Raw genomic sequence first — 20993 nt, 5'->3', positions numbered from 1 at the left:
AACATTTAACACTGACTTAGCCATTAAAGGGGGTGAGAGAGGGAGCGAGGAGGATAGATTGAAGAAGAGGAGCTATGATCAATGCCAGTGGACCATGTAATTGCACCAGGAGTGGGTTAGCTGAAAACATTAGCCTTGTTTTCTGATGGATCACATCCTGAAGCCAGCTCGCCAAGCTAAACGCTTCAATCTGTATTAGCACGACCCAGAGTCATCCATCTAAAGGAGCTGTGCCACTAAATTTACCAAAGGTTTCTTACACAATTGATTAGCTGATAGTTAAAATGCTGTGATGAGAAAATAACTGCGATACTTAAAAACTAGTCTTTGCTTTGTTCTTTTGTTGTTCCGGTGAACAAGAGTCAATCTCCTTTTGAAACCAAGTTTGAAATTGTAAAGTTCAACCCTGTGCATTTCTACTGCAGCCTTTTCTTCTCTTGGCTGGATTCCACACATTGATTTGTAGAGAGCACAACGATTTCTTTCACTCAGTGTCTGTACAGAGGCACATACGGTCACATATGAAAAGAAGTACACCACATCATCTCCTCGGCAGCAACAATCATTGGCGCTGACGTTCCATTGAATCATTTTTTTCACCTAGTGCACCGTCAAGCGTGCCGAGACGAGAGTTTCCAGCTCCCTCTCACCCCATTACAGCATCTTTTCAAGCCGCCCTTCTCCGAGAAATACTTCACATCTGTGACAAGTGAAACCTTCCACTTCAAGAACCGTTTTCCCCCCTGTTTTCACGTAGATATTTCACAATAATGTCACTAAAAACGTATTGTGTTTCATTGTTTCACATGCGGTCTGTCTTCTGTCTCTGTATTCTTTTTATTAGATTTTGTATTGCATGCTTATCTTTTTACAAAAATCTATCTGGTTCATAACTGCAACTTATTGTCTCATTGGTTGAGTCAGGCACTCGGCAATCCTACAGCAGTTTTGAATTATTTTGACCGATCAAACCTGAAGTTTGAAAAATAATAAAACCAAAGTCCATAATAGCCAACCAACATCAAGGTGCATTACCGCCACCTACTGTGTTGGTGCATCGTACCTGGAGGTACTGCAATACCAGGTCGATGCGTGGAGTGGATGGAGCAAGCCCCTGTTCCATCTCCCTGTTCCAAAAATCATTTCAATATATGGTCCCCGGGTAGGGGGCGTAGGCCACGAGTCATTATATATATCATCATATCAAGTTAGAACAAAACTGAAAAAGAGCCAGACAAATATCAATCAAGTAAACGCCCAAAAGGATCTTGAGACAATAATAAAACAATATAAATAAATATCACAATATAATTTTCATTGATAGTTTAACATATACATATATATTAATAATATGTTAATGTATTGTGCACGCAGTGAAGAGATTAAAAGAATCAGTCTTTGAAACAAATAATAATGTGACATTTATGACGATAATTGTAAATATTGACTGCTGTGAAAAAATTGAATCTTGATTTGTTTTTGGGTGTATTTCCACAGGTGTGATCAAGCAACAGACTGAAAACACCTGAGTGGGTAGAATACACCTGTAATAAACCTGGACAACAGCCAGTCAAACTCTTAGTGCTCAACCTCTGTCTTCCCAAAACGTAAAACAACAAATCTCTAGGCCTCGTCATATTGTCATCGTTTGTTTAAGACATGTGACTGATAAAATACATCATTCGCCGAAAAGGATTTATTTAATGTCTCTATCTGCTTCAGACCTTGATACTATTTTTTTTTTTTTTTTACGTCGGCAATTCTTTCAGCTCCTCAGAAAACCCTAAGGTTTTAAGGGGTAATTTTCAACAACACTTAGGTTTTAGAGTGCGTCTTGATTGTTTTCAATCAGCTAAAAGTGAAAATAATGAAAAAACTGATCTGTTTTTATTAACCATCCCTCTTTAAATAATAGAGTAACTCCAAGACTGGGTTAGAACTAATTTGTGCTTTAACAAATGTGATTCTGAAAGAATTTGTCTTACTTCCAGAACAGAATCTGAAACTTGCAGTTTCACTACAACTCTTTGTTTCCTGAACAGCTCAGCCTCTGATAAACTATTGAATGCTGCTCTATTTTAAACCCAACGGTTTTTTTTTGTTGCTCAGTCAACTAGAGCAGAGGTATTCTATTATCTGCAGCTGTAAAACTGCAACCTATGGGTATGAGTACATTATAGCATAATGATACTAACAACAACCTCTAGGAGATTTAATTAAATGCTACTAAGATAAACAATAATACTTGAACCACTTGTGCATCAGCAGCCAAGAAGCAGCACGGTAGTTACTGCTGTTGATGACATCTCTATTATAGGACAAGGGGAGGGAGATTCACCACTGTGATTAATTGTGAACAGAACACCTCCTACCACACACACACACACACACACACACACACACACACACACACACACACACACACTCAGACACATTCATTGGCAAATAAAAACCCTTTTATAAATAAACATGACACATACACATACACACAGACAAACACACACATTCAGCGCTATATTCATGGGAATAAAGGGGCTTTATATAGTTATACACTCAACTATTTTTTAATTGGTGGAAAGAAGAAAACACATACACACACAGACACACACACACATGCACACACATACACACTTTGCTGCTGAAGCCTAGTTCGCTGAACAGGGAAGAGAGATTGATTGACAGATGTGTGTGTGCATGTGTAGAGGCAAAATTCAAGCTGAGTCTATTTGATTTGTTCTGTTGGCAGGATGTGTTTGAGTGTGTGTTTGTGCGCACTGTGTGTGTGGTCCGTCTGTGTGTGGTTCTCAGCATGACGTCTGTGTACCAACTAAATAAGTGGCTCTTGAGTGGGGGTTGGGGGTTGACGGGTGGGAGATGGAGGGGTTCTTAGCCGAACAATGGGGCAACAAAGGTGTGTGTGTGTGTGTATGTGTGTTCCTTTATGCATTTGTATGTTTATCTATGCATCCATATATTCTCTCTCTCTCTCTCTCTCTCTCTCTCTCTCTCTCTCTCTCTCTCTCACACCCATATGTTATTCCCAGAGGACTAAATAAATCCTCTTTGTCCACAAAATGGCATCATTTAAACCAAATTTTTTTCACTTTTATACTTTTATGTTGTCACTTCAGATATATATTTTTTTCATCCACGAACATCTAATATTGAAAAAGAAAATAATATATCAAGTGTTTTATTAGAAACAAACTCCTGACTCATCCTAGACTCTTGTTTTGTGTGTCTGTGACACGCTACAGCGCAGTCTAACAGTATCAAGCAGAGTTAAAGGCTTTGTGAACAAAGGCCTTTCTCAACAGAGAACGCCAAGTTCAGACTACCGTTCTTCGAGGTTCAAACTTGGCAGGTTCAACTCAGGGGTCCAGACTCCCGCAGTCAGGAGGACTCTTGGAACAGCAGCAGTGTTCTTGCTGATATCAGCAGCTCAGCCCAGCACTGGTGATTACACTGCAACAAAACAGCACTTGACACAAAGCTCCGCAAACACACCGATCAACTTACATTTGATTGATATGTACTAAGATATGTTCAATTTTGAATCCACTGCGGTTGGCTTGGCCTGTGGTGATGCTGGTGGCAGCTTTCTGTCTGAAACTGTAAAATGAACCTGCAATAGTTAAGCCATGATAAGTAAAGACCTGCTGCAGGACTCAGTCCACAGAACCCTGCACAAATAACAGTTCACCTGTTTATTCCAAGTTCATTGAAGCTCGACTCAGTTCGCTGAACCCTGAACTGGAGAATCAGTTGTCTTTGCTTAGAAGCTGCCGTTGTCTTGATGGACAACATCACTTATGCCTTTGTGTCCCAGCCGTCACTACAGAGTAGAGATGTCGGGATCAACCTGTTTTACGATAACCAGGGTTTCATAACGTCACAGTTTCATAACCATAAGAATTGTAAAAACTACGATAGCTAACTATGGTGTCCTGCCTCCCGGAGCCACCGAAAGTTTAGTTGAGAAGAGCAATCTGACGTTACAGCCTTATTTCCACCAACGACTGGTAAAAACCTCTGTGGAGGTGAGGGGGCTGGGAGAGCACCTTCACCACAGAGGATCAATCAGCACAGGTGAGAGCTGTGAGCCGATTGGTCCTCACGCTCACGAAAAGTAACTAGCGTTACAGCTCAGTCCTTTCTGGTCTTTTCGTGAGTCTGCCAGTGTCCTGTGTCTGAGTCTCCTCTGAGGCGGCTCAGTTGCTGCAGGTGAAGGTGCTCTCCCAGCCCCCTCACCTCCACATACCCCCATCGGAGGAGTTCACAGTTTACTTTCGGTTTCTGACCAGCTCCACAGGAGCAGCTGACACACACACACACATACACACACACCCTCTCTCGCTCTCTCTCTCTCTCTTCCTATTAACCATTATTTAATGTATCCGAGAGTTTAAGTGACCTATACTGAGATCTTTTTCCATTCTATAGTATCGATAATCTTGAACACTGTGAAACTGTGATATTTCCTCTGACAATAATCGTGGCACCAAAATGTCATATCGTGACATCCCTACTACACAGCACTGGTCACCTGTTTATTCAAAGTTTATTAATATTGGACGTATTACACTAAATTCAACACAGCACCTCCTTTGGCTCTTAACAACGCACATGACAAGTGTAAAGCGGTACGGTTCAGAGACGTGTGAACTAGTCAGACAGACGGACAGAGATTTCTGGAATAAGTATATGGACATGTGTTTGTATATGTTTGTGTGTGTGTAGGGTATATATGTTGTAGTATATCTGTACAAAATAAAACTCCAAAATCCACAGAGGCAGCACTGTTGTACCACAAAATATGTCTTTGTTATGAATTCCGCTTTATCTTCTCAGTCGAATTCGCAGCAACAAGCTCAGAGACCAACTTTCATCTTCCAAAAGGAACTATATCATACATATATCAATAGGCCACAAACAACAGAGCCAGCGCTAAATTGCCAAAGGGCCTGCTGAGATAAGATTGTATACTATAGTGGCCTACTATCGCTCAACAGTGTTGACATGGAGCATTTGAAAGCAGTGGGATGCTTGAAGATTTTTGGTTGATGCTCTTAAAAAGATAAGCTAGCCAGGGGGATGATGTTGAGAATAGTCAATTGTCAACGGGAAATGAGGATGTTTGGGAGAAAGTATAAAAATCAGTATCAGTATTGTGAGTGATAACCAGCTTGATACATTGTCTATACATCATTTTGCAATGTCTTGGTCTACATCTGGACAGGTTACCCAGCAGCAGCACAGGTGCCAGCGCTGGCCCTCAGCCCGGGTGCTGACAACCATGGAGCTATGAAATGAGGTGAGACCTGCAGGTGATCTGTGTGTTTACACTGCAGCTAAAAGCTCCGCTGCAGTATTTTACACCACACCGCCGCGCACACACTCGCAGGATGACAGGTGAGCGAGCATGTGGCTCACAAACACAAATTACACACTCAGTCTGAGCTTTGACTTTTTACCTGATTGGTGAGAGAAAGTTTTTTTCTTTGAATATTTCTTCAGTTTGCTCTAAACGAACCATCATGTGATTACTTCAACACTATAAACACTTCAACTGATTTTCCTCCTTGGACTCCTCACCTGTTGTCCAGCCCTGTTATTCTTTCCCTCCATCTCCTTACCTCCTTTTCCTCTCTTGTCTTTCTTTCACCCACTTACCCTCTCTACGCAATCCTCCCTTCTTCCACTCCTCCCTCTCTCTTCCCTCTCTATGCAGTTTAAGTCTAAATCGGGGGATTTGGAGGGTGTTAAGAGCTGAGGTGTAAAACACCGACTGGTTCCCTGTAAGCTCCTAGAGGAGAAAATAATCCAACACAGTCTTTTTCTCAACAGCAGTTCTCCTCCCCCTTAATCACCCTATTAGCTGCCTCTTCCTCCTCCTCTCCTCTCCTCTTCCCTCCTTTGCTTTCCTCTCCTAAAAATAATTAAAGGATGACCACTGTTTTCTCTAAGCTGGTGATTGAATGCCTGCAGTCTGATAATTTATCATGCTGACCAAATAGCACTTGTCTCGTCAGTCGTCAGTCATGGTTGTTTGGGTTTGTAAGTGTCTGTTTCTTCCCATATTAATGTCCATTTAAATCAAGTGATCAGTGATGGTGCCGGCTGCCTACAAAACTAACAATGACGATGCATTTGCTCTGATTGCGGGAGGCCTTTTGTTCAATCAACCAATCACGCTTCATGTTTATTGATACTGAGCCTTTCCATAAATCTCAGGCTTTGTGCCGAGCATGCCGTGGTTCAACTCTCCTTCACAGACCCCAGCGATATCAAGAAACGATACACCAAACTGAAAAATGCAAAACAAATGGCGAGGGGAAAGACCGAGGGAGCCATTTAACCGTCTATCTTCCATGTAATCTCACTGATGCACTCTCCCGTTCATTCTACCACAAAACTAAATAATAAACTGTTGCGCACAGAAAAAGAAGAGGAAAATATGCTTTCCTCTCTCTTTCCTCTCCGGTGATATCTCTCCTCCCTCTGTCTTTCCTCTCTCCCTGTCTCTGATGCACTCTTGCCCATCTCTCTCATCTTCTCATCTCCCTCCACTCACTTCCATCCTGCTCCCTCTCTCTCTTTTTTATATTCATAGGATTTTAAAATGTCTGTAATGGCCCTGGTAGATCAAAACACGACTCCCACTGTGTGTGTGTGTGTGTGTGTGTGTGTGTGTGTGTGTGTGTGTGCGTGTGCGTGTGCGCGTGTGTGTGCGTGTGTGTGTGAGCGGCTGTGAGAGTGTGTGTGAGTGTGTGTGTGTAAGTGCGTGTGCATGTGTGTGAGTGTTTACATCTGTCTGTCTGTCTGTTCATGTACGCTTATACCTTTGGGTAAAGTGAGGACATTTTAGTGGGTCCTCACTTTCTGACAAACCTTTAGAATGCTGTTTGGTTTTTGGTCATGGTTATAATTTGGTGTGGGTTGGGGTAGGTTATTTAGTTGTGATGGTTTAGGTAGGGGGCTAGGGAATGCATTATGTCAATAAGTGTCCTCATAAATATAGAAGTACAAATTTGTGAGGGGCTGTCTATGATGTGTGTGTGTGTGTGTGTGTGTGTGTGTGTGTGTGTGTGTGTGTGTGTGTGTGTGTGTGTGTGTGTGTGTGTGTGTGTGTGTGTGTGTGTGTGGGGTCAGGCCTTTTAATAAAAAATGCCCTGCTGAGCTCTGCGTTGCCAGTTTGCTAATCAGAGCATAGCCACGAAATGCAAATCTCTCACTCTCTCTATCCCTCTCTCTCAAACACACACACAGAGGGAGAGAGAGAGAGAAACACATCCACGATGTTAGGAACAGCCACTGGCCTGTATCAGAACCTAATGAATAACACTAAAGAGCCCACAGCACAGGTTCTCTGTGTATTGTTCTGTAATGCCAACAGCAATAAAGATTTTTATTACCATATTTTTATGGGTAGCAGACATAAGCTGTTATGGAATCGTCTGATATTTTATTAGCCGTTTGGATCAGTTTCTTACTGTTCAAAATGGAGTTGCAATATAATTTATTATATTTTATATACTATTATATAAGTACAAGTTGTATCACCTTTACAATCTGGGGAGTTAATATTATTAAAACAGAGCAGTATGTCACTTTTAATTAACAACATATTCAAGACAACATTACGGGTGATTTGAAAATATTGAGGAATGATGCTTAAAAAATGACATCCCTCTTTTAAAAATCTATAAACCAAACATTGAATTCTGTAAATAATCATGCAAAGTAGCCCAATTACAACCAGGACAATATAAAAGCTTTAAATAATATATGTTTATAAAGACAGAGAGTGGGACTACTAAAACCACTTTATTTGGCATCATGTGTACACATGAAATAATAAAAGTTATCCAGGTCCAGCGGCTCTCACCAGATCAGAAGAGATGACATGGCAGGGTATCATGAACAATGGGCACGGGGAAATTAGGAATGTAGATTTACATTTTCCTCAAAGCCTAATTGTGTGTCGTAGCTGTGAGACAAACAGCATGAAACAATCTTCTCTGGCGGCAATTAAAAATATAAACGCTGCAGCAGATTCAGCTGCTCATCACGAGCTTCAGCCTGAGCTGTTTACCCATAATCAGGAAAATGAATAAGTAACTAAGTAGGTTTATTTTAAGTACTGTACTTTATTTTCAATCAGAAGGTCCTTGTACTTTACTAAAATATGTGTAATGTAACTTTATACATTTATTTCATTATATTTTAGAACTATATTTCAGCTTTATAATACTGAAAATAAGTCAGTGCTGTATGTTTTCTCTCTTCACAAAATATAACCCAATAAAATCAAATATTCACTGCATATCAATAGGTTCTGATAATTTGATTAACACAAATTTTGTTGGAAATTTGCACCACTTAAATACAATTTCATAAAATATGAATTTTCTTTATGACCACATAGAATATCTGACTTGATGGCTTTTATTCATCATGGCTTACATATTCATAATGCTCAAGTATGTGTATAGGATTGTCTATAGACACTATAGATATATGCAAATATAACCAAGTAGACATTACTCTTTCACATATGAGTGTGTCTCTTTAAACTATGTATATATCAATTTTCCCCTCCACTCTGACCTGCTATACCCTCAGTTTAATGATGCTTACATTATCCTCCCCCTCATTTTCCCATCATCCAACTGGGAACTGCCATGATAATTATCTATGGAACAGATTTTTTTTCAATAATAAGTCATTAATATACTTTATGTACAGGTATAAGCCTGTGAAATGAGCCATTCTGCAAACAGATACTTTGCTAATAGAATAATGTATACACTGTGTTGTATTATATTTAAAACGATCTGAATACTTCTTTCATAATGGCCCTTAATTATTATATATTCATTTAAATGTCAGCCTCAGACTTTAAACTATGAGTTAGAGTCTTGACTTTGTCAGCCCATGACATCAGCTACATGCTGCTGCTCACCGAGCCCCAGATCACTTCAGCACATGATGAGGAAGCTGCTGTTAAAGTGCAGGGATTGACTGCTGCGACCCCCTGGCCAGCGTTCACTGGGAGCTACTGTGTGTCGAGTTATCGGCCCTGCCCTGATTTGAACCGCCGACATCGAATTCACTGGCGCTCCGTGGCCAGAATCTTTTATTTATTTATTTTTAAATAAGAGCACTTTCATCTGCCTAGCCTCTTGAAGAAATGTCTGATTCCGGTGGTGTGAAAGGAGGATTTAGTTATTAGTGAGATGACACCACTCTGAGGAGAGATAAGACACACTATCAACCTCTCATGGTGGTCAGAGATCAATGCTGATCGTTGCAGCTAATCCAGTAAACACAGCTATAATGTTAATCCTGAGGGTAAACAGTAAATCTGAAATCATATTATGTCCGCTATAAACAGCAACTCTAAAGCGCTAACTGCTCTGTGGCAAACGCAATCATAAAGTGTGTGTGTGTGTGTGTGTGTGTGTGTGTGTGTGTGTGTGTTTGCATGTGCATATGCATGTGCATGTGCTCTCTTGGGGAAAAGCAATCTGTGAAATGTAAAGAGAAATGTGGCCATGAACTTTTGACTCTGTCAGCACTTAGCACTGTTCTCGCTGATGCTGAAATGCTTTTCAGTTTCTTGCTGCTTGTACATTGTCACATAACATGACTTAACATCACAGCATTGTTATTGAACTCATTCACAAGAACTCGTTATCACAGAGCACACGCCATCTCCTGATTATCTTGTAACACAACTGACAGGGATGATATAAGTGTTAAAATATTGAACTTTAAAACCCACAGAGACAAGCCCACGCTGCTGCCCTCTCTCCTCTGTGATCTGTCTTATCACAGGGCAGCTATTGCTGTGATGGCACCCCAGAAGCCACTTGCTGACGGGAGACCTCCCCTATGCTATTTGGCTTTAAGTATATTTCTCCCCAAGCCCCCTCTTCTCTGTCTTACTGCAGCCACTCGGAGTAGTGTGATTCATCGGACTGTATTCTTTGTTTCTAGAAGATGATTTTATGATGATTTTATTATCAGCATAAAAGCTAAATCATTTCATCTCCCTCTCTCTGCAGAGGCAATTAGCTTTATGAAAATCAAATAAATTTAAGTGCTGAAAAGCTTTCACTGAGTCACAGAGAGGCTGCACACAGCAGCACTACTTTCTAGGAGGCACACAGACGTTGTGCCTATAAATATATAGGTACTGTGGTAGTGAATGGCAGTGTCGTGTTTGTGTATATATTCGTGTACGCCTTGGTCGTGAGTTGACAGGCTGCCTGAGGGAGAGTGAGGTCTGATGGGTATTATGCAAATGAAGCCAGCTGTTTGCTGCATTGACAGACTCCTCATAATGTTCTTCTACTTCTGCTGGAAGTGTGAAAATATTGTATCCCCATTTCCCTCGTCACGTTCTCTCGCCTCGCCTTTATTTCCTCAGAGAAGGTATTTCTGTGGACTAATTTTACATACACCCTTCTCCGCACATTTGTCCACTCTTACCCCCGTGTCTGCCTGACTATCCATCTCCACTGTAATGAATGTGCAAACAGGGGGAAGCTTCCTTAAGCATTTGTTGACTTAAAGTATAAAGTAAATCATTCTGAGGCTGTGAATCCACAGCTCGCTGGAAAACAAGCAAACAGTGAGCAGCGTTCCGTGGATATACCTCATGTTAATTTAGATATTTTACTGAGGCAGCCACTGCGACTAAATTTCAGTCAGTTAGTAAAAAATTTTTTTCTCATTTATTAGCTATGGTGCTTTTCTCTCAAGTATTTCCTTCCACTCCTCACTTCAAATCAAAGAGGCTTCACTGGCACAGTAAAATATATTTACATTTATCTGCCTGTTATTTTCCACTCTGGTCTTCTGATGCTGTCTGATCCCAGTCCTCCGTCGCTGTATGAACAGACCAACAGGACCACTTCACTGTGACTGCAGTGATCATCACTCAGAGCTGTTTCCGTACAGGGCTTGTTACAGGGCTTCTCTCTTTTCCCATTGTACCTATTAGTAAGTTCATATTATTTCAGGGCATTATTGCTTGATCGTTCTGAAGCACCAGGGCTTAATATTTACACATTATCACCAGACAAATGTTGTTTTGGCTAATATTAGGGTTGCCAGAGTAGTTTGTATTGAGGTGTTACATGGCTTTCAGGCACATAACTTGCCCACCAGAATGTTTTATTTTCTTCAAATAAAAACTAATTTCTAAAATACTAGCTATCAAAACTAAATGTGACAGTGCAGCAGAGCCCCATCACAGGGTAAAGGAGTCTAATCACGTGATGAGAGGAGACTTGGTAAAAGAGGCTGATGATAATTTAGGGTAGGACGGTAAAACATTTTGGATGTTTTAAAGGTTCATCGACTCACAGGTCACTGTTTTTGAGAGAAAGAGCAAAATACTAAGTTAGAGATATTTTATAGGAGAGGCAGACCGCCACAGTCTGCGTAAATTAATAGGAAACACTGCACACACCTTCAAGTGCACCGCAAGATTTTAGACCGGAGTAAGCGATCCACAGACACTGAGTTTCTCTTGTAAATTGTTCAGTGTAATCAGTAACAACAATGTTTAAGGTTTCAGGGTTTTATCACCCAGTGAGAAAATGTCCACACAGTGGGATCCCTAGCTAACAGGAGCTGCCTGAATACACTGTGTAGACAGAGCTCCTTCAGCCTCAGTATCACAAATGCTAGATTTATATATTTAACCTGTCAGAACCAAACGTAGCTAGAATAAGACTGCGGCATTCACATTTTTCCTAAATGTGTCATTTTGTTGAAGATATTTTTAAAAGAGAGACAACTTCCTTAAAATTAACCCTCCCCTAATTACATGAGGAAATTGTTATGTGTATGTTTAGTTAATTGTGCTGTGATGTGTAGTATTGCCAAATTTAAAATAAATTATTTCAAAATTAATCATATTTTGTTTTGATACAATGTATCAATAATGATAAATAATGTTATATCCTGTCATACCATTTCTGCATGTGGAAACTGAAAATGTCTTAAAGTACATGTGCATGTCAACATCCTGTCCAACTGTTCCTACATAACCGGCTCAGCAGTATGTTCCAGCTCAGCGATCTCCCATGGGAACGTGGTGTCAGACTTTTGGACCCCACTGTGTTTCCTCACATTCCCTCTATCAAGTTAGTGTATTATATAAAGGCAGAATCTTTTCATGCAAAAAAGGCGCAAATGAAAGCTTTCTCTGAGAGCGGAATTGATTTGGCTGGTGCTGGCATCACGGTGATTACTGACTGGAGGTCTTAGTCTGCCCTGCTTCTTATTTACCGCTACATTAGTGGTGAGGCACTGTATGCACTTCTACACTCGCCTGATGGAAACGCCGCAGTGGGCCGTCAAATCGCTGTGAAATTACATCAACTCTATACTTTGAACTACATGTAAATGAAACTCGTCACAGTACTGTTGGAAATGTCACCTGTCACCTCCATGTTTACCTTCTTGCAACCTTGCTCTCAGCGTCTCACAAATACATTCGTATATCCACTTGAGTTGAGTGTTGCTTACCTGAAGGGGACTGCAGTGGAAACTCAAAGTAATTGAATGTCACTAAAAGCATAGAGACAGCCTGACCTCGTGAAGCAAGTGTTTTCATAAAGTTTAAATATTTTCTGTGTCCTCTCTTGCTAGTTTTTCCACTTTGAGAAGTGTCTACCTGTTACAATAGCATATTTTAAGATCCTTTTGAGTTCATGGGGATTTTTTAAAGGGAATTTTTACATGTTTTGTGATTTAAAAAAATCAATACAATGGACTTTATGTTGATAGAAGAACACATATTGAATCTGCACCAATCAATCAAACCAATCAAACGACTCCATGTTTTCTGAATAGTTTGCTCGTTGCAATAAGCTCATTGCAATAATTGTCTCCTCAGCTCTTATCTGTTTAGCCTATTTTAGCTCATTGTTTTGATTTTACAGCTCACGACTTTACTGTCAAATCAGTGGCAGTTCTCTTATCATTCATTTGCAAACACATTAATCTTACAGAGTGATAATATTCAGATGTTGTGTTTACAGCTTGTTCCACTGTCCCTCAAGGGACCGAAATAGTAGTTCAGGCTGCCTTAGAGACCACCACAGCCGGTTTTAAATCAGCTACTAACCAAAAGTGAAGGGGTCCAATATGAGCACAACTATTTTTCTCTACATTTCTCAAGACTCTTCTTCTCACGGATATGAAGTGGGTACCTGGATTAGAGAAAGATGTCATGTATGATGTTTAGAAAAATTCTAATCAGAATTTAATGTCGGTTGTTGTGCTGTTTGGTCACAAATTCGGAGTTTTTGACAGTTAAACCCCAAATAAATTGCTGTTATTGATGTAGTCAAGAATAATTGATGTTATAAAGACACAAACTAAAACCTAAGTTTTTGAGCGCTTTATGTGTTAGGTTGCGTTAGCTTGTGAACTTTATTTTTCAAGTGTTTTTTTACATGACTTTTAGATGGATGTATTTCACACAGCAGGTATCGTTGTTATCGTTTGTTTCATTGTTTGTACTTGTAATGAAAATAGAACAGTAAAAGCAAAACATCAGAATACTTCTGTTGGATCCATCTAAAGTACCATCATGTGTTACCTCAGCTTGAGCTGCCGACAACAACTACATTTATATATGTGTGTGTGTGAGTGTGTGTGTGTCTAGGGGTAGATTTAAGACTACTGTAACTGTTAGGAACAGATCAACAGTGTTATCTCTCTCTCTCTGTCTCTACTTCTCTGCCTCTCTCACATAAACACAGGCACATACATGCAAACACACACACACACTCACACTCACACACACACACACACACACACACACACACACACACACACACACACACACACACACACCACCACACACACACACACACAGGGGTTTAAAGGGCTCTAATCAATAACTCTATAATGCTAACAGAAAGCTTCCACAGCAGTTAGAGACTTATTGCACAGTCACACACACACAGACACACACACACGAAGGGCTGCACGAACACGCACACGCAAACAGAATCACTGATGGCTCAACAACGGACATGTTAGCCAAATATTGAGTGTTTTATACCCATTCATGGCACCTGAACTAATCTGGAACCAGTAACAGGGAAAATCCATCATGTTGATTCACTCCACACAAATTACTTTTATTGGTTTTGCATTTAAGTGACGCATTAGGACCATCGCTGTTGCTACCTTGTGTTGCTAAACTTTCTCTAATCAAAGGGTAAAATGTGGACACGTTTTCTGGCATAAACAACGAACTGCAGGATTCTCTATTCCTCTCATTTGCTGCTTGGTTCAATCCTCTGATTTGCTGCTATTTGCTGTTTAAGCTGCAGAACACATCCAATAACTCACCTAACCAGAACAAATACAGCGATGATAAGGTGCTGTAATCAGTCAGTCATTGTCTTCCTCTATCCCTCCTTCTTCTCTCTGCTGCCGCCCAAATCTATTCCCAACCATCAGTCTCCCAGTCTGTATTGAGTTTACGTTTCCTTCCAAAAAAAACTCTCACCAGAATAAATATGAGAGGAATGAAAACTAAAAAGTAAGCAGGCGATAATGGATTCTTTGGATATGTGGGTGAAACAAAGAGAAAGAAACCACTCGTGGCCCCGAATGTTCTCGCCCTCCATAAGAAAGTGCTGAAAGTAAAGTAAATTTTAATTCCTTCCCTCTCTCCCCTGTCTCCCTGGCTTTCTCCTTTTCAGTGCCATATGCTCAAAGCTCCATCTCAGGCTCATTTGGATAGCTACACACACACACATACACACACACACACACAAACCAGCTCTATCAAAGAACAGGAACAGCTGGCTTGCTCGATATGGATGACTACTCGCCTGTCAACTAGTTTCACATAGCCCAAGCACACACACACACACACACACAAACCCACACATCATCAAGCCTGGTGCTTCTTTCTGTTTTAAAAAAGAAAGTAAGTGAGAGATAGAGCGAGAGAGTGTGAGAGAGTTAAACGAGTGAGTCAGACAGAGTGATAGAGAGATGTGCGGAGGAATAAAGTTACTGTCAGATTCATTTGACGTAACAATTACAGCAACGTGTGACTAATGACTGACTTTTACTTTTCAAAAATAATGAGGAGTGTACCTAAGAGGAGAGAGAGCTGTGGTTATTATCTGAAAAATCCAAACGTCACCAGTCACAGTGATAACCTCCTCAAGCAGTCTCCCATTCAACGTTCTTGGTTTATCGCATTTCTAGTAATTAATGGATAAATATATTTACATTGAAGTAGTTTTGTTTTTTCTATGACATGATTTCTTAGGGAAATCGATATCTGATTATAAAATTGACTAAATAATAAAACAAGTCTCTGAACGTTGTCTTTGTATCAAATTACATATTTCTATAATTTTGTTGTGACATCACGGATTGGCTAAATGTGCATCGTATTGAAAGTTACCACAGATGAAGACTAGGTTTTGACAAAGCATGGTTTATAGACATTATTATTGCATATTATGAATTTGATCAAATTTCTCTTTATTTATTTATTAATTAATTTGGGGATTTTTTATTTTTCCTTCAACCCCTCTCCATTTTTTAAAGTTAGATTACAACAAAATTTATCAGGGAACAATTGATAGATGTTGATGAAAATAATTACTATAACAATAACACTAAAAATATTTAGTGTGGTTTCATAAGGGGCACGTTAGGCCTTGGTGGGGGTATGAACTCCATTCAGGTTTAAACTTTTATTACAACAGCATTTTGATATGTTTTGTCTTATTCTTGGCTCATCAGTCCATTGTGAAGAACTAACATGTGTAATAGGTGCTATATGAATAAAGTATGATTGATTTAAATCTTTTTTTTTCAGATTATTCTATCATTCATGAGTTCTATATTTATTTTCTTATTTTACTCTTGGAAAAGAGCAAATTAGCATATTTTCCAAATTACTGTTTGTGGGATCCAAATTTTTTTTTAAAGAATTTTCATAGTTCCTGTTAGCTACTATGCTCACCATTGCGTTTAATGGCAAAAACAAACTTCATATTATTTGGTATTGAGTGGTAATTCATATGAAACCTGTTACTGCTGAGATCATAATAACCACTAATATTTGGCTGAAATACTGATTAAAGAAAAATGCATTCATTACAACTATATGCATAGTGTTACTATATAACAATGGATGTTCTCTTACCTCCCCTGTGTGGCTCAGCGTCAGTTTTGGCAGTTTACTCTTCACATTTCCAGAGTTTCCTCCGTAAGCCTGACTGCTGTTAAATCCTTCCGTGGCCACTAGAGGGGGTTTAAGCTGGGGAGAGTCACTAGGCGCCTGGTCCTGGCCGTCCATTGGTCGAACATACGCTGTGGGCTTCTGCTGAACTGCGACCGGCTTCCCTGATAGGCTACCAGGAGGGAAGGTGGGGGTAGTTAGTCCGGATGTGGGAGTGGTCAGACCAGGAGTGGGGGTCGTTACAACCGATGTGGAAGCCAGCGGGGACGAGGACATCGAGAAGTGAGAACCTGTTTCATTTTCAAACGGGGAGGATTTAAAATGTCCTCCGGCTTCTGTGTTAGTGGAAGACTTAAAGTGGCCACCGTCCATGGTGGAAGATCGAAAATTGCCACCATCTGTGAGAGAGAAGGGAAAGAGAAGAAAACCAAAAAGGGAAAAGTCAAAATTCAGCAATGCAACACCTGCTCAAGCAGAACATTGCTCTGCTCTGTGCTGTCAAAATCTAATGAAGGTTGGATGCCAGAAAAATCCCTCTCGCAGATGGATGGAGCCAATCACAAACATAACAAATTATGGGTTGCTGGGTGGTTTAGAAATCAACTGCGAGATGTGGTTATCATCATAAGCAGATGCTAATTTACAGAAATCCCTTCCAAAAGCTGTCAGTCTGTTTTGCCACAAATATCCAATTGTAAGAAGTTACATTTCTGTTTAATCAACCACATTGTGATGTACTCACCACTGACTGGTACTCATTTCGTGAAATGCATTTATTTGCATTCTCATTCACACAAGAATGACACGAAAAGATACAAAACCTCTGTCATTGTCTGTTTGCCTAATATGATCAGCAACCCATTAGCTTAGTCAACACTCATTAAGACCATGATCATGAACAACTGAGAGGGAACAAATGTTCATGGCAGCTTAGTTTTCATTTTAAGGTGCCAACACTGCAAATCTCTGACTGAGAATCACGTGATAAAAAACAACTTCTATGACTGAGTATTAGGATGAGATAAAAGGGAATACAAATCGGAGACTTCGAGAATAAAGAATAATATTTTAGAAAAAGTCATATTACAGGAAAAAAAAGACAAACATTTATGAAAAGAACCACACTGCAAGGCTATCATTGGTGATAAATAAATCATCTTCTTTTTCTTAGAAAACTTGTTTCTTGTAATATTATGAATTTCATCTCTATGACAACTTTATTCTCAAAATATTATAACTTTTTTCTACATAAATCATAATTTCATTCTCGTAATATTGTCCTCTAAATCTCTACTACACAATTGCCTCAAGAAGCTATGAACTGTTTATTTGTACCTGGTTTAAGGCACCAGATACATACACAATCTAAAACTAGCTCATTTTTAAATAATGTGACTACAAGACCAATGGCCTGTCCCAATTCACCCCATAGCCCTACTACTTGGCTCTACCCTTTTGTTTTGCATGTGGCCGTGAAGGGGTAGTGTTGTTCCATTTTTCTATGTGATGTAGGGGAAGTGGCCATCTAGCGCTTCAAACACCCTTTCAAGGTAAACGGAAATTCCTGAATGCTTTACGAACGGACGAAGCAGGTCAACATGGCGACCACTGTGGCTCCGTTTGGAGGGGAACACTCCCAGCTAAGGGCACTTCATAGGGAATTGGGACAGGGTCTAAGAACATGGGTAACCATTTTTTTTGGAAAGTTGGAATAGGTGAATAACACATTGCACAACTGCAATGCTTTCATAAGGATGAAGACAGGAAGCAAAAGAAAAGACACAGAGATTGAGTCTTTCTTCTAAATTCACTCTCAGAATGAAAGCAAGAAAGGATATTTCCCAATTAGTCATTTGTCTCTACCTTTCAGAACTCATTGTGTAAGATTTACCTGGGAGAGGAAGGGCTTTGGAGGGGTGGGAAGAGTGCCTTCTCGAAGAAGATGAAGAGGATGAAGAAGACGATGAGGAAGAACAAGGGCTTGAATCCCCTTTTAGACCTAGTTCATCTTTTAGTGAGCTGAACAGTTCTTCATGTCTTTGCATTTGTTGTTCCTCTAATAAAGATATTTTTCCTCTGCCACCGGTGGATCCTGTAGCCTGCCCCTGACCACTCTGTCCTAACCCCAAAACAAGGCCTGCTCCTTGGGAACTCTGTCCGTGGCCTCCCCTAGACCAGTCCATGGAGTTTCGGGACTTCTTTGAATTCTGATGTGGATTTGTTGATGTGCTTGATGATGACGTGGTCGTAGCAGGAGGTTGCATGGAGGTTGAAGATGAGGAAGTTGCGTTCACCATCCTTTTATCCCCACCAGCCTCTACTCCTCCTCCACCACCACCTACTCCTCCTCTTAACGTTTCATTGAAAAGCTGAGAGTCCATGGTGGGTCTTTCTGTGGCTGAAGTGGTCGGAGTTTGCAGGTTGTTGTTCACACTGCTGCCTTTGGGGATACCCACCAAGTGGCTCTGGTTGGAATGGCTGGTTAACAGGTCTTTCATTTCTTCGTAGGAGCCCAGCGTGTTCTGGACGCGGCTGGCCAATGCATCACCTTTATTAGTCTGAGAGAATAAAGGGGAGAACAAAAAGACACAAGTGTTAGAAAGAGAACTGACTATTAATTAAGCCTTCCATTTGACCATTTTTCCACACTGAATGAAAAGCCCTCTTTATTCATCCGGAGAGAAACTGTGAGAGACGGATAGGGTGACCACTGACCAGACATCAGGACGAGATGATTAATTAAACACATGCCACCCTTAAGAGGGTCCGGTCCAGGCTGGAGCAGTAAAATTAATGGAGCAGGAATCATTATTAGCCTGACCCCAGATTCTCCAGCAATCACTGCTTGGAGGACAGTGAGGGCCTCACTGATGTATGGCGGCGTAACACCTTCCGCCTCTACTTAGTAATGCTGAAATGTTCCTCAGAATAGCTCACGAGTATCTTCTGTATTAGTCGGTGACAGCTGCTTTAATGATGAAACTATATGATTTGATCATTTGGCATTTTTGAAAGGACAAGGTCAATCAGCAGAGGTTTCAGCCGTTCTATATCTGGATCCAGATTCTTGCAAAAAGCCATGAAAGAACAGGAAAAAAGTGAATAAAACGATTTTTATCCCATTATCTGACATTTCCTTTATACCCATGCAAAAAATTGCGTTGCACCTATTAGTCATGAGGAAGTGTGAATTGTGTAGCCTATAATTTAATTGTGACATTTCATGATGAATTATGAACAAACGATGAACACTGGAAACCCCAAGAAGCTCTCTTCCTTCATCTTCATTGATTTCCTACTCTGAAATGAAAATGGAAAATTAAAAAAGGGGCTTTTAAATAAAAATCGCTTTGCACTCAGTTTGAAATAAGGGTATCAAACCAAAATAAAATTCATAGAAAGAAAAAGGCTGGAAATTCTCTGTTTCAATAAGACATGAAACCCTTCAACAGCATTAACATAGGCTACGACAATGACAGTTCAGTTTGCTTATCAACAGTGGTCTACCAACAATACCCAAGTTAATACCCCAATTATAAAATGATCGCACCGCCTCTGTTAAACTTGTCTGTAACTGAGGCAGCAGATCCCGTGGCTAAATGAATAGTTAAAGCAATACGGCACTTCACACATCAGACATCAGACTCTACAGTCGATAAAAGTTGATAATTGTTAGTTGTTGGCTTGAAATACCATAGAAACGTTTTCTTTACACAAACAGAAGTGTAGGTGTGGCAATGCAGACTGCTACTGATAAAAGCTGCAAACAATAATTATCTTGTTAGGTGGAAAAAATTACTGGTCACAAGAGGAAAATAAACAACTTCATCCACCACATTTTTATCCAACATGTCTTTGAAGAACATCAGGATAAAATACATTTTATATTTATAAAGTTAAAATTCCTGAAAGGAAATCACTGCAGCATATTTGTCCTGCTCTGTAAAGAGAAATGAAATAACAACTTTTATGTTTGTCTAAAAATAATGTAAAAATTGTTATAATTATCTTGACAAAGAAGTTCAAAGAAATCCAAGGCTTGTTATATAACCCACAATGACAAGTTTGACTGAGTCTCAACTTAGACTCTGAAAACTGCTCATTTTGTGAATAAAAATAAGACAGAATAAAATTCATTCAGGACAGAAAGTAGACAACTTCAAAGTAGACAATATTTATTGTAATTCTGATGCACTGAATCTATAAATTAAGAAGAGATATTCATTTTGTCATTTTGTCTCAGTTCTTGCTTTGCTGTAATCGGGAAAACAGAATTAGGGGCTAAAGTTCTATTTAGAACTACAAATAGCAAACAGGCTAACAAAGGTAATATTGCAGTTTAGCATGTAGTAATGGAGACTGGATTTTTTGTGTTTCTGTTCAGAATGTTGTTACAAACATCAATAGCTAAAAAAGTTTTTTTTTTGTCTTAAAAGTACACTGATCTTTATTTTACATTTCTAAAGTGGATTGTTCAATAGATTAAACAGACTTTCTTGACCATAACGGCAAAGTAGTTGACAGCAGGCAGTCCGCTAATGTGCTAATGTGAAGTGAAAGTGTCAAATACAGCGACATTAGGTTTAGAGGTTAAAACGTAAGGAGTGAGTAAGAACCTTGGTCTAATTTTCTAGACAGAGGGAAATTGCCTGTATTTGGAGAGGTTAATGAATTCATGAATAATGAATGTATGTTCATAGAGAGTAGGGGAGTTTTATGTAATAATGATGAATAATCCCAACACCGA

At 39.8% G+C, this 20993-nt stretch overlaps 1 protein-coding gene and 1 non-coding gene across 2 annotated transcripts in view; both read right to left on the bottom strand.

Moving 5' to 3' along the window:
- Window positions 1–20993, bottom strand: part of aff2 (AF4/FMR2 family, member 2) — a 155116-nt gene that overhangs the window by 83067 nt on the left and 51056 nt on the right. Inside the window, exons 3-4 of the mRNA XM_035162169.2 lie at window positions 18138–18804; window positions 16211–16644 (exon numbers count right to left, since the gene is read on the bottom strand). Coding sequence (XP_035018060.1) covers window positions 16211–16644; window positions 18138–18804 — 1101 coding nt within the window. The remainder of the gene's footprint in view (window positions 1–16210; window positions 16645–18137; window positions 18805–20993) is intronic.
- On the bottom strand, window positions 1048–1242 carry LOC118112824. Its single transcript, XR_004697266.1, has one exon. It is a non-coding gene; the product is annotated as a U2 spliceosomal RNA (small nuclear RNA).

Source organism: Hippoglossus stenolepis, chromosome 7 (genome assembly GCF_022539355.2).
Source record: "Hippoglossus stenolepis isolate QCI-W04-F060 chromosome 7, HSTE1.2, whole genome shotgun sequence".
Taxonomy (NCBI): Eukaryota; Metazoa; Chordata; class Actinopteri; order Pleuronectiformes; family Pleuronectidae; genus Hippoglossus; species Hippoglossus stenolepis.
This window is presented reverse-complemented; position numbering and strand designations above follow the sequence as displayed.